At 43.6% G+C, this 14,487-nt stretch overlaps 1 protein-coding gene across 3 annotated transcripts in view; it reads right to left on the reverse strand.

Annotated features, from left to right (window-relative positions):
- The window catches only part of ADAMTSL3 (ADAMTS like 3), a 344,500-nt gene that overhangs the window by 108,213 nt on the left and 221,800 nt on the right, over nucleotides 1-14,487 (reverse strand). For all 3 annotated transcript variants that reach the window (XM_036072905.2, XM_036072904.2, XM_078078809.1), the window contains one exon: nucleotides 4,623-4,909. In XM_036072905.2, coding sequence (XP_035928798.2) covers nucleotides 4,623-4,909 — 287 coding nt within the window. The remainder of the gene's footprint in view (nucleotides 1-4,622; nucleotides 4,910-14,487) is intronic.

Raw genomic sequence — 14,487 nt, forward strand, 5'->3', positions numbered from 1 at the left:
AGCTAGGGTTCAAAGTGCGGTCAGGCTTCAAAATCCGTGCATCTGCTACTAGCTTGTGCTACTAGAAAATACCAAGGTAAAAATGAAAGGTCGTAAGTGCAACAAATAACATAAAATACAAAGAAACACTGGTGAGGAATGTTTAGGATGCAGTAAATTACAGAACCTTAGCAGGGGGTCTTGGAAAGGTAAGGATATCTTCCAGGATGTCTGTGCGTACAGGCACACACACGCACTTGCACACTCGTGCCCCCTGGAAGCTGGAAATTCAATGTGTCTGCATTCTTCATGCTTTCGGGAATTAAAAAAGAATTCTCTGTTGCCACTCCAGTATGAAAGCAGACCTAGGAAAGGTTCTCAAGTATCAGCCATTACAACGAATAGATTTATTTTGATTTTCTGTATGATGTGAAGATAAATTAGAAGATACAAGTACACAGATTACCAGGACGTGACCAAAGGTTTATCTTTTCAGAAATCTGTAATTTGTATATATTATTTTTCTATCAGAAACAGGAATGTTGGGGAAATAACTAGGTGCCTGGGGAAGTTCTATTTTCCTGTGGTATTCAGTTACAGCAGACCAGGGTGAGGGTTAAAACCGACGTTCGTAACTACACATAAGTGGACTCGTAGAGGCTGAGCCTCCAAAAGCATATTAAAATGGATCACAGAGAGGCAAGTACCCCTGTGTGTAAGTAGTACCGTCAAGACAGTAAAGGTGAATAACCAAAGCTGTGGTCCACCAAGTCAAGGGTGGTGTCCTACTCATTTTATATCCTGATACTGAGCCCAGAACCCAGGGCCATGGAGTCTAGCACAGAGCAGACATGCAGTTCCCTGCCTTTATAGAGGATTTTGGTTTCAAGCATTAGGCCTTCAGTTTTATAGAATTTAGTGATCTATTTAAAAGGAAAATTTAAGCTTGAACCCACAAAGTTAAAAACATTATTTTTTGCCAAGTTAGAGAGCTTATTGTATGCACTTCAACCAACCCTCTCTAAAGAATGAGAATTATTTTCTGTTTTGGACTGCATGACGGTCTCTGAGCCTCAGTTTCCCTAACTGTAAAATTTGGGTTCATGGATATCCAAGGTTCATTTAAATGATATTATTCTAGGATTAAACAATATAATAATACACCTTCACAATGCTAAATTGCTGTTTAACTGGGTATTGAAAGATTTCCAAGTTGATCTCTGTTAAAATTTGTAAAATGGGTTCCAGATTGACAAGAGGATGTCAGGAAATAAATGGGCACCTTCTCATCAACCATCTGAATGGTGAACTGCTCTTCTGACATGTTCAAGGCAGTTACCCTTCTCACAGCACACCCAAAGGGCCACAACGCCAATAAGAATAAACTCAATTAGCCAAGTTTCACAAAACTTGTATGTTTTAAATGGATTAAAAACTCATTCTACTACTCTGAGGTAGATACCCAAGAGAAATGAAAAAATATGTCCATATAAAAATATGTACCTGAATGATCATAGCAGTACTCTTCACAACACCTAACACATGCAAATAATCCAAATTTCCAACTGATGAATGGATAAATAAAATGGGGTATATCTATACAATGGAATAGTATTCATCATAAAAAGGAATGAAGTACTGATTCATGCTACACCATGGATGAACTTCAACTGGAAACATTACACTAAGTGAAAGAAGACAGTGACAAAGGACCACCTATTATGTGATTGCATTTATATGAAATGGCAGAATAGACAGAAAGTAGATTAGTGGGCTGCCAGGGGCTGCCCCTGGTCGGGAAAATGGGGGTTTGAGGAAAAACGGGGAATGACTGCTTAAGGGTACAGGATTCTTTGGGGGGTAAGTGTTCTAACACTGATTGTGATGATGGCTGTACAACTTTGTGAATATACTAAAATCCACCAAATTGTATAGTTCAAATACATAAATTGTATGGTATGTGAATTACATTTCAATAAAGCTATTACCAAAAAAAAAGAAAAAGAAAGTCATTCCCATGGGTTCAGCCATCCTGGAGGCGGACTCTAGGGCCACCTTGGTACACAATACAAGAGCAGATTCTAATATTTTGACATCAAGCTTCAAAGACGAGGTCCATTAGGCTCTGCCAACTGACTCAGAATTAACCTGGGCATCTTTCCTTGGGCAAATCCAACTGCTCTGTTAGTTCCAAGGACCCAACATGGCATGCTTTCCCAAATCGAGGTGGAATTTTCCAATCAGAGAAAGAACTAAAATCAAGGATGACAGAGTACTAGACAAAATAGCAATTCTACTAAAGTCAACATTCAAAAGCTTGACCCTGGGTGGCTCAGTTGGTTAAGTGTCTGACTCTTGATTTTGGCTCAGGTCGTGATCTTAGGGATGTGAGGTCAAGGTCTGCACTGGGCTCTGTGCTCAGTTCAGAGTCTGCTTGAGATTCTCTCCCTCTCCCATGATCTCTCTCTCACCCTCTCTAAAATAAATAAAAAATCTTTAAAAAAAAAAGCTTGAGATTAACACTTTTGAGGATGTACGAGCAATAGTAGGATTTTTTCTGCTCTCATAATAAAAGACAAAGCTCCAGGCTTCTGTGAAACTGCAGGAATGCGGTAGCTCAGAAGTGGTACAAACAGCTGACATTTCGCAGTAACGTAAAAGAAAGTTCCAGACATCTATAACCGCCGTTGAATAGGGGACCATTTTTCATCACAGCAACTAGCTCTAGAGGGATTCTCCAGAATCATCAAGAAAGTACCAGTTTCTCTTATCGCCAAGGGCATGTCAAAAGGGGAAGGGAGGGAAAAATAAAACCAGATGAAATCAGAGAGGGAGACAAACCATAAGAGACTCTTAACTCTAGGAAACAAACTGAGGGTTGCTGGAGGGGGGAGGGGAGTGGGAGGGATGGGGTAACTGGGGGATGGGCATTAAGGAGGGCCCGTGATGGAATGAGCACTGGGTGTTATATGTAACTGATGAATCCCTGAACTCCACCTCTGAAACTAATAATACAATATATGCTAATTAATTGAATTTTATTTATTTATTTTTATTATGTTCAGCTAGCCACCATATAGTACATCATTAGTTTTTGATGTAGTGTTCAACGATTCATTAGTTGTGTATAACACCCAGTGCTCAACACAACACGTGCCCTCCTTAATACCCATCACCCACCCGGCTACCCCATCCATTAATTGAATTTTAATTAAAAAAAAAAAAAGTGCAGGTTTCCAAGCTACAACAAGGGCAGTGTCCAGGGTCCTGAACTCAGAGGGCGCAGGAGTGAAGTTCCAGGCCCCAGCACAGGTGCGGCTGAGATTATGCGCCCTGGCAGCGAATCAGGGTCCTGGGGAATAAGAAAATCTAAATTCCTGGCTAGCTGGGTAGGGTTCTAAAAACCAGGGCGAAGCAAGTAAGAGAGCAGAGAGAATGCGGGAGTAGGTAAGGGTTCTTTGCTTAAATTCTAGGTGCGTAAGTCCGTATGAAAGGCAGCAGTTGCTTTGCTGAAGCCTGGGGTAAAGCATATGTCACTCCACCTGGGTCAACTGCAGGCCGGCAATGTCAGAGAACAGGTGCCTGTGTCACGACAGGTGAGTCTCAAGGTTGAATTAGGACAGGAGAAAGACAAATACCATCAGGTCTTGGAGACCAGATGGGAAGGACTGGGAATTTACTTAAGAGCCTGGGGGACAAAGGGTGAGGGGCTCAGGCACAGTGACGGGACCTTGAGCTCCAAGACCTGATAGGGAGGTCCAAGTACTGGGCTCAGGACCACCAGGAGGAGTGGAGCATGCACTTGACCCAACTGCCTTCTAAGGCAGCAGCTCCTTGTATTCTTCCCACCGTTGGCTGGGACTGAAGTCAGCACACATTTAGTCACCAAGTTTTGCCATAACCACGGAGTCCATGGGTAGGGTGTGAGGAGTCCTGGATTCCTGATCGGATGAGCCCCCTTCACATCAGTAGAAGATCTAGCTTTCCAATTATTTCTATTTCCTTCCAAAAAAGAGAGCCCCGGAGAATGACTATTTGGACTCCAGCTCTCTACTCATCCACTCCATTTTGGATTCCGGAATGCTTAATAATAATCCTGGGGCCAACTTCTACCCTACTGAGGCCCCCTGACCATATTAGCACTTCCTAATCCTAACAGGTCCACTGCCTATGCACGTGACTCCACGTGTATACATGTAAACTGTAGTCGTCAGTATGTTCTGGCCCAACGTGCGGGTATGAGCCTGACTATAATCTGAGGATGACTCTTGACAGAGTGCCATCAGATAATCTCACTTTGTAACACTGATTTATGGGCAAGACTGCCTCGATTTACCCGTTCTGCGTTTTCCTATTTATTCCATATTACTCAGTGGCCTCTTTCCCCATCTCATTTATTCAGATGCTTAGGCCAAAGGAATGTACTAATTTTTTTGGCCACGATATTATCCCACTATCCTTTATCTTCCTAGAAAATAATCATAATGGAAAATAAAGAAAGAAATGGCAATGTTTTCAGTTATCCAAATGATGTCATCTCCTTTAGACTTTTCTAACTTGTGTATTTGGCTTGAATGATTTAGCGATTTCTCAAACCATTAGCAGCACAAGATGAGACCGTCCCCCGAGCGAGAATCAAGTACCTCCCAAGCATGTGGCCGTGCAAGGGGTGAACCCAGCGTACTCCCAGTGGTAAGTCATCCTGCTGTCCTCCTGGAGAGAGACGTCCAGCTCTCGGGAGGCAGGGCCCTCGCTGCACGGCTTGAGGAGGCAAGGCCGCTCGGTGGGCAGCTCGGGGCCTTCACACTCTTCCTCAGGCAGCTCGGTCTCCGTCTGCGTGAACGTGAGGAGCACGCGACACTTCACCTCTCGGACCTGGACGCCCGGCCCACACGTGGTGCTGCAAGCTGACCAGGGCTCCGGAATGAACCTATGGGAAACCGGGAGGGGGGCGGGGAGGGGGACACGCAACCGTTACATCTGGGCCACAGAGGAGTGACACGCATTCTCTGAAGCGAAAAAGTAACATATTTATTCAGAGGGAATTCAGAACATTGGAAATGCCATATTTTTACTGATGCTCAATTATGTCATCAACAAATTTTCAAATCTTATTAACAACAGAATTTTCCCTCGAGATATACTGAACGTTTGCATCCATTTGATAACTCAAGTTCTGTGCTGTGACCTTTGCATAATATCATTAAAACTAGGAGGTGCCTGGGTGGCTCAGCTGGTTAAGTCTGACTCTTGATTTCAGCTCAGGTCATGATCTCAGGGTCGTGAGATCGAGTCCCGCATCTGGCTGCAGACTTAGCTTAGTCTACTTCTCTCTCTCTCTCTCTCCCTCTGCCCCTCCTGGCACACTGTCTTTCTCTCTCTCTCTCTCAAATAAATAAATCTTTAAAAACATATATAATTAGACTTTTTTAAATTTGGTAATAAAGAAATTCCACAGTGAAAATTTCTAATCTGATTTCTTTTATAATATGGAGATTTTTCACCAATATTTATTCATCTAATCTTTATCAGGCTTATCCCTTAACTGGCAGGGTTTTATTCAACCCTCAATATTTAGGAGCTAAGCTACAGAACAACAAATGTTTTCGGCAGAGTAGATGAAGCTTACGTATTCTTTTCTATTTACATAAATACACTGAACATCTTCTTGAAAATACCTTAGGTATTCCACAATCTAGCTGAATAAAGTGTTTATTTCTGATCCTGAATTATTATCCACTGAATCAGAGGTTGTCCACCTACAGCCTACTAGCTAAGAATGATTTTGATGGTTTTAAATGGATGGCGTGGGGTGGGAAAGAAGGATAACATTTTTGTGAATGGCACAAATTCTGCTTGCTTTTGTGTTACATGGCGGGGCTGGGTATCTGCAACAGAGACTGTTTGGCCAGCAAAGCCTAAAATATTTAATGTCCGGGCCTTTGCAGAAGATGTTTGCTGATTCCTGCCCTGAATTTAAAAGCATAGATTCAGGAGGGACACAGGTATTTAAGATATCCTGAAGCAACACTTACATAATGAGACACTCCCAAGCGCTAGACAAGGAAGAGCTCAGTAATAGAATAAGTCTGGGGAACTGTGGGTGCAGTCCCGTTAAATGGGTTAATTTACTGCAAAACTCTCCCGAAGACTATGATATATGAACGCATACCAGGAATGCTATGAGGGAATATGGTGTGCATCATTTCCTACGCTTACATGGACACAGACCCCTATGCACAGGGTAATGTACTAAGTCACTTCAGAAAATGATTAAGATGTAGTTCCAAGGCTTAATGTTCAAAATCTCAGAAAGATAGGATAATAAGGGTCTCTCCGAGTCCTCCAACCTTCTCTCCACGGACAAGACATCATCACAGTTGTCCAAAACAGTACATTCCACTCAGCAGAATGAAACACCATTGCTATGCATGAGCCCAGGAAAGAACTACCAGTAAACCCCCCAAATTTTGTTTATTGTGTTGAAAACTGTTAGCAGAAAACTCCTTCTCTCCCCCCTCTCTTAGCCCTCCTAGGCCAGGAGGGGGCTTGCCCGACTTCCCAGGATGGAGGAGTTACTGAAATAATATTTGCACAATGCTCTTTTCTTCCCTTGATGTTTTCCCCAGTAGACTAGAAAGCATCCAACTCTTGATTTCAGCTCAGGTCATGATCTCAGGGTTGTGGGATCAAGCCCCGAGCTGGGCTCTGTGCGGGGTGTGGAGCCTGCTTAAGATTCTCCCTCTCCCTCTGCCCTTCCCCTAAAATAAATAAATAAATCTTTAAAAAAAATTTAAGACAAGGAATCCATACAATGTAATAATATGAGGTCAATTAAAAGAAGGAGGTGGGTATGGGGCACCTGGATGGCTTAGTCGGTTGAGCGTCTGACTCTTGGTCTCAGCTCAGGTCATGATCTCAGGGTCGTGAGATCAAGGCCTGCATTGGGCTCCACACTCAACAGGGAGTCTGCTTGAGATTCTCTCTCTCCCTCTCCCTCTGTCCCTACAAGCCTGCTTGTGCTCTCTCTCCACTCTCTCTCTCTCTCTAAAATAAAGTATTTTTTTAAGGGTGTGGGTCTATATTAATTGAGCAGGAATAGCTCCTCTTAGAGACAGTTAAATGAAGTAAGTATGGGGTAGTTCATATACTATGATCTTTTGTCTAAATACACACAGGTATACATATGCATATGTAGTGTATATATTATATAATTGTATATCTATAACACATACGTCTACATATGTTGATTTCCTGTATGATTCCTCTTTTCTGGAAGCGATTCCACATGTCAGGGTCTAGAGTGTAAAGGGGGGGCTTCCACTTCTTATCTGTAGCTTGAAAGGTTTGAATTTTCTAACCTTGTGTGTACTGTGCTTTTATGGTCACTACTTTTCTCCTCTCCTTTTTCCTTAGAAATAAAAACTTAAAATTTGGGATTTTGCTTTAATGAGAAGTAGGTTTTTTTCATTCAGGCTGGACTCCTGGGTCTCCTGGGATCCAGAACCCTGACAGAATACGGGGCAGCAGAGAGGGCTCACCTCATTTCCCAACAGGGCAAAAGGTGGTTGCGTTCAGTGCTTTCTTAAGGCAACTGGGATGTTTCAAGTTGGTTTTCAGAGGTCCTTTTAAGGGTCCTCTTAAAATCAGATCTGAGAGCTGTCCAGATTAGCCATGAGTGATTTCAGAGGGGAAAAAAAAAAAGCTATGGTAACTCAAACTTTAGGCATAAACTAGCATGATTTTCTTCTGTGGATTTAAAAAATTTTTTTAATTTATTATTGTTTATTTATTTATTTATTCTTAAAGATTTGATTTGTTTACTTGATAGAGAGAGAGAGAACACAAGCAGGGTAAGGGGCAGCAGAAGAGGGAGAAGCAGGCTCCCCGGTGAGCAGGGAGCCTGACCCGGGGCTCGTCCCAGGACCCTGAGAACACGACCTGAGCCGAAATCAGATGCTTAACTGACTGAGCCACCCAGGGGCTCCTATTATTGTTTAAACAAAAGATATTACAGTGTTCATGCAGTTCTGAGTCTTGTTTTGTTTTTCCGTCACAGAAAAAAATGTTTAAGGATAAAAAAAGGAACAGAGCCGCATGAAAACATCTGAAGCATCACGTCTGCACAAAACACAACCAGAGAAACAGAGCACGTTCCCTACGTCTGCGCTCGGCAGCAGAACTTAGAATAGCACTTCCCTACCATGAGAGTTTAGACACGAGATGATAAAACGACAGAATAAAATGGGAAACTATGGAGCTGAAGATATAAACTGTGAAGCTTAAGGACATGGTTCCAAGTCTCATCAGGAATTCAGAACCTGGAAAACACAGAAGAATCAAGGCTGATGATCAGATTGATGACACAGGCAGGACTTGACAGTGCTGAGAGAGAGAGAGAGAGAGAAGCTTCTGGAGCAATCGGAGGGGTGGAGGGGAAGGACAGGCTGCAAAGAGGACTGTCTGGGGTGATGGAAGTGTTCAGTATCACGCCCAAGGCTGTGGCCGTAGCGCTGTTTCCACCTTTTAAAGCTCATCCTTTAAATAGACCCAGTTTGCTGTATGTAAATCACACCTCTCCAAAACGGACTTTTTAATTTTTTAGTTTTTATTTTTTTAAAGATTTATTTATTTATTTGAGAGAGAGAGAGCATGAGCGCGGAAAGGGGCAGAAGGAGAGGGAGAGAATCTCAAGCAGACTCTGCACTGAGTGTGGAGCAGGACTTGGGACTCGATCTCACAACCCTGAGATCATGACCTGAGCCAAAATCAAGAGTCAGACACTTAACCGACTGAGCCACCCAGATGCCCCCAAAATGGACTTTTTAAAATGGCAGTTTTTAGAGACAAAATGAGAGAGAATCTAAAGAATCTGATACTGGGCGCCTGGGTGGCTCAGATGGTTAAGCGTCTGCCTTCGGCTCAGGTCATGATCTCAGGGTCCTGGGATCGAGTCCCGCATCAGGTTCCCTGCTCAGTGCAGAGCCTGCTTCTCCCTCTCCCTCTCCCTCTGCCACTCCCTCTGCTTGTGCTCTTCTGTCTATCTCTCTGTCAAATAAATAAATAAAATCTTTAAAAAAAAAAAAAAAAAGAATCTGATAACTAAAGTTACCTGGATTCTTCAAGTAGAGGTTCCAACCCATGAGAAACAGAAAAAGTGTTCAGAAATAAAATATGTAAAAAGAGATTAAAAACTGCCTAAAACACAGCTTGGAAAGGCACACTGTCTTCCAGGAAAAAAGTGATAAAGAATGATTAACATAAGAATGTAGCAGGAGGGGAAGAATGAAGGGGGGGAAATCGGAGGGGGAGAAGAACCATGAGAGACGATGGACTCTGAAAAACAAACTGAGGGTTCTGGAGGGGAGGGGGGTGGGAGGATGGGTTAGCCTGGTGATGGGTATTGAGGAGGGCACGTTCTGCATGGAGCACTGGGTGTTATGCACAAACAATGAATCATGGAACACTACATCTAAAACTAATGATGTAATGTATGGGGATTAACATAACAATAAAAAATTAAAAAAAAAAAAGAATGATTAACATAAAAACCTAGAATTTTAGGCAGAATAATGGCCACCCCAAAGATGCTCACACCCTAGTCCCCAGAATTTATCAATATGTTGTATTGCATGACAAAAGAAATTTTGCAGATGTGGTTAAGGTTATGGACCTCAAGATAAGGAGACTGTCCTAGCAGGATAATCTAATCACACGAGGCCTTAAAAACAGAGAAGCCTCTCTGGCTGGAGTCTGAGAGATGCAGGAAAAGAGCAAGAGAGATTCAGAGCGTGAAGGGCACTCAACCCGCCATTGCTGGCTCAGAAATGGAAGGGGCCAGGAGCCAAGGAACGCAGGCAGCCTCTGGAAGTTGCGAACAACTCCCGGAGCCAGCAAGGAAGTGGAGGTTTCAATTCCACGACTGCACGGAACTGAATTCTGCCAACTACCCGAGTGAGCCTGGAAGCACATCCTCCCCCAGGGGCCCCAGAGAGGCGCTCAGGCTCTTGATTTTGGCTTGGCGGGACCCAATCTGTTGGGACTCCTCACCTCCTGAACCGAGCTGGCAAATATGTATTAAACCACTCGGTTTGCAGTGAATTTTCACAGCAGCCAAAGCAATTTAAAAGGTTTGAATTTTCTAACCTGGCTAAAACTTTTTTTAAAAAAATCAGGAACTTTGAAATAGGTTGGTCATAAAGCAAGCTATGTCAACACACTCATTTTAAAGATGGAGACATCAATAGAAATGGGATGTTTAGGGACACCTGAGTGGCTCAGTCAGTTAACTGTCTGCCTTCAGCTCAGGTCATGGTCCCGGGGTCCTGGGATCAAGCCCCACATTGGGCTCTCAGCTCATCGGGGAGTCTGCTTCTCTCTCTCTCTCTCTCCCCTTCCCCCTGGTTGTGCTCACAGTCTCTCTCTCTCTCTCTTATATATCTTTAATATATCTTTATATATCTTTAATATATTATAAATAAATGAAATCTGAAGTATAAGGAATAACAAAATAGGGTAGGAAAAGGTAAAAGACCGGTATAAATTTTTGGAAAGAAGAGATGAAGTTATTCTTTGATGATGACTTGATAACTATGGGAAACAGTAAAGTCAATTGAAGATTTTTAGAAAAAAAAAATCAGAGTTCAATAAAATAGTCCCTACCTATCTATCCTAAAATTACCACGTTTCCCAGAATTCAGCCAACACTTGCCATGCTAAGAACAGTACATGTATTATTTGAATATAATTTTCACAACCTTTTGAACAAGTACTGTTTTTTCACAACTTTACAGATGAAAAAAGAACTGAAGCTTAAAACACGTAAGAAAATTGAGTTGGTGAATAAAAACTCTGTAAGAAAGTGCAGGCCACTTGATTAAAACCACAAAATACGGAAGGAGGTTCTAACCGCAGAGACTGGAATAACCGGCGAGAACAGCACATGCCTCCGAATGGAAAGACTCCAAGTTGTAAAATGTTTGTTTCCCCGCCCCCTTAATTATTTTAGCAAATGAATGCGGTTCTGATCCAATTTTGGGGAGGCTGGAAACAGACAAGACAACTCTCAAGTTGTTATGGGAGGTTAGGTGAGGACAGTCGGAGCATGTTTAAAAGGAATTAACAATTACACTGCCCATGCACAGCCTGAGACAAAAAAGGACTAAAAAGTTATAGTAACTCCAATACTATGGGACTGGCAATGGGGTACCCCGTTTGAACAGTGAAGGCCCTGTGAAATCAGAGTGGGCAGGACAAATTATTGTCGGATAGTGCTGGGCAATTCGTCAATTATTGGGGAGAGACACCACATATCACATTCCCCATGGATCAAAGTTACATGTACACCATGAAAACATGAAAAGTATAGTATACTTACAGTTGACCCTTGAACCGCTCGGGGTTTTGGGGCACTGACCCCCTCCTCACTCCCTGCCCACGGTCAGAAATCCACGTATAACTTCTGACTCCCCAAACTCATAACCAACAGCCTACTGTTGCCTTACCCATGACGTACGCAGTCTTCACACCTGTTTTATATGTTATACCTATGACATACTGTGTTCTTACAATAAAGTAAGCTGGAGAGAAGAAATGTTACTAAGAAAATCATAAGGAAGAGAGAATACATTTATGGTGCCACACTGCAAAAATCCACGTGTAACTGGACCCACCGCAGGTCAAACCCGTGTTGCTCAAGAGTCAACTGTATTAGAAAACAGCATTTTTTTTTAAAAAAAAAGGTCATTTCTCCATTTTGATGAATGTGTGGGAAAGAGGGTGGGCTCCAGGACTGCCATGGACAGGCAAACACATACTGACTTTCTGGAATGAAATTTGACCACAGAAATTCAATGCCTTTGATGTGCTTATCTTCTGTCCCAGAAATTCCACCCCAGCAGATATGTCCTATCTAGAGAGAGATGTGCAATTTGAGATTGGCTGCAGTTTTTGTTTTGTTTTGTTTTTATCATAGTGAATGATCAGCAACAAGTTGCAGAGAGCCAGAAAGATCTTTCTAAAATGTAATCATGATGACATCACTTGTTAAAACCCTCCCACTGCCTCCACATGAAGTCCAAGCTCCTTAGTGAACTATGAAGACCTCCAAGACGTGCTTTTGTTCCCAGCTACATCCTTGCTGCCTCGAGCTCTAGCCTCCAGGCCCCTCTCCGCACTCAGTACGTCAGCGGCCAGGCATGGCCCCGTGGACCAGCTGGCTGGCATGCAATCCCAAACACTTGACATGTTGCTCGCCTGACACCCGTGTACATCTCAGGACCTTAGTTCATGCACCATCTCTCCCAAGAAGCTATCCCTGACCCCTAAACCTCACAGTACAGTAATATAACCACTAAATTCTCTGTCTACCTTATTAGACCAACCTAAGGATGGGCAAAGCTTGAATTCAAGTCACTTAACATTAAACTGGAGCTCCTTCTAGAATCACATGCCAGAGAATCACTGTCCACCACTTAACAGCTCTGAAATGCTGGACAATGCCCTAATCTTTCTGTGCCTTGGTGTCCTCACCTCTAAAGTGAGGTTGATGATAACACCTCCTCATGGGGTGTTGGAATCAAATTGTTGGAATTAAATGAGTCAATCCACATAGACCCCGGCACAAATGAAATCCTCAATATTAGCTGTTAGGACCATCGTGAGAAAAACAGATGTCTAGAAGAAGACATGATTTGGTTTTAGCAAATACAGCTTCCAAAAATGGAGAAGCTAAAATAGCAGGGAAGAAAACATCCAAAGTGCTCTAACCCTGTCCTGTTTCCTTGGTTTTCACATATGAAAAATGGGAAAAGGGCAACACAGCTGTAGAAAGATCTCGCACCCCAAAGAATCGAGGACGTCTCCAGGGAAGATCTTTTAAAACAACGATGCACCGTATCAACCGTCAACACATTCCACAGCTGGAAGCTTTGAAAGGTCAACATTGCAGTTCTCTTGGCATAGCTTTATAAGCTATAATTTTTATTTTCCTAATTAAAAAAAAAAAAAAGCTTTTGAACATCCACTCCCTGTGTAAATTCAGAGCTCAGGCCATGGTAAACCGCAGAGGCAGAAATATTTATCTTCTCCAGGCAGGTTTGGCAGGCTCTCCTCGAGGGATCTGAAATATAGCTACGTTCCCCCTTGTCCGTCATTGTCAACAAGCAAGCATCCCCAAACCACAAAAGACAGCGGTTATAGAAGGATGAACTGGAAGCTGAGGTATGTTGCGGTTTTGTTTGGAAATCGAGGGAATGAATAGAGTCAGAAGTGGTGGGAGGAAACTATAAACTTCACACTAGGCAGCCAGGAACAGGCCAGCATCCGCCAGCAGCGTGAATTATAAAGGAAAATTGCATAGAGACCACAGAGGGAGAGGGGGAGGGAAGAAGCAGGGAGGAGGCAGCCCCAAGGGCCGGGAACAGGTGCAGGGGACTCAGTCTCCCATGCTGGAGAGAAAGGGGTGGTGTCTTCCAGGAGGAAAGGGCGTATTGGCTTTGCTCGGGGATTAAGGGGAGGAGGAAACCAGCAGCAAAGGGAGGTGGGCTGACAGAAAGAGCAGGTTTGGAATGAATACAGGGCCTGAACCCACTGCAGCTCACATGATATTGCCCCTTCCAAGTCAATACAATGAACAGGATTTTCAGACTGTGAAAGGGACCCTACAGACGGCCTGATCCAGTGGTTTCCAAACTTGGATGCACCTTCCCAAGTCACCTGGGGTACTTGCTAAAAATGCTGGTGACAAATTCCTAGAGATGGAAAGCAGAAGGGGGGGGCAGGGGGCTGGGGGAGGGGCGGGGGCACTGGGGAGCTAGTGCTTCGTGGGGACAGAGTCTCTGCTGGGGAAGACGAAGCAGCTCCGGAGGGGGGCGGTGCTGACTGCACAACCAGGTCAGTGCACTTAATGCCACGAAACCGTAAAAATGGTTAAAGATGGTTAAAACGGTCATTTTTGAAAGTGCAGCACAGCGGACGTACGACAGTCTATCAGTCTCGGGTGCACGCCAGGGCAAGCCGGCAGTTCTAGACATTACGAAATGATCCCCACCAGGTGTGTCGTCACCATCTGTCACCACGCAAAGTGATGAAATACTGACGGTAGTCCCTACGCTGCACTTTTCATCCCGGATTTATTTATTTTATAACTGGAAGCCTGTACCTCTTCATCCCCCTTCACCTATTCTGTTATGGGTATTTTACCACAAAACAATAAACAAATAAAAGGTATCCGGCAGAGCCAAAAAAAAAAAAAAAAATGCTAGGGACAAAGCACCCCCTCCCCCACCCACGCAGAGTCTGCCCCATGGGGCCCAGAGATCTGCATTTCAGGAGGGCCGCAGGTGATTCTGATGGAAGTGATTTGAAGACCAGACTTTAAAATGGTATTGTGGTTATTAAAGAAGAAGGAGGAGGAGGAGGAAGGAGGGAGGGGAGGAGGGAGGAGGAGGAAGGACGGAGGGAAGGACGGAGGAGGAGGAGGAGAAGAAGAAGAAGAAGAAGAAGAAA

Source organism: Halichoerus grypus, chromosome 8, assembly GCF_964656455.1.
Source record: "Halichoerus grypus chromosome 8, mHalGry1.hap1.1, whole genome shotgun sequence".
Taxonomy (NCBI): Eukaryota; Metazoa; Chordata; class Mammalia; order Carnivora; family Phocidae; genus Halichoerus; species Halichoerus grypus.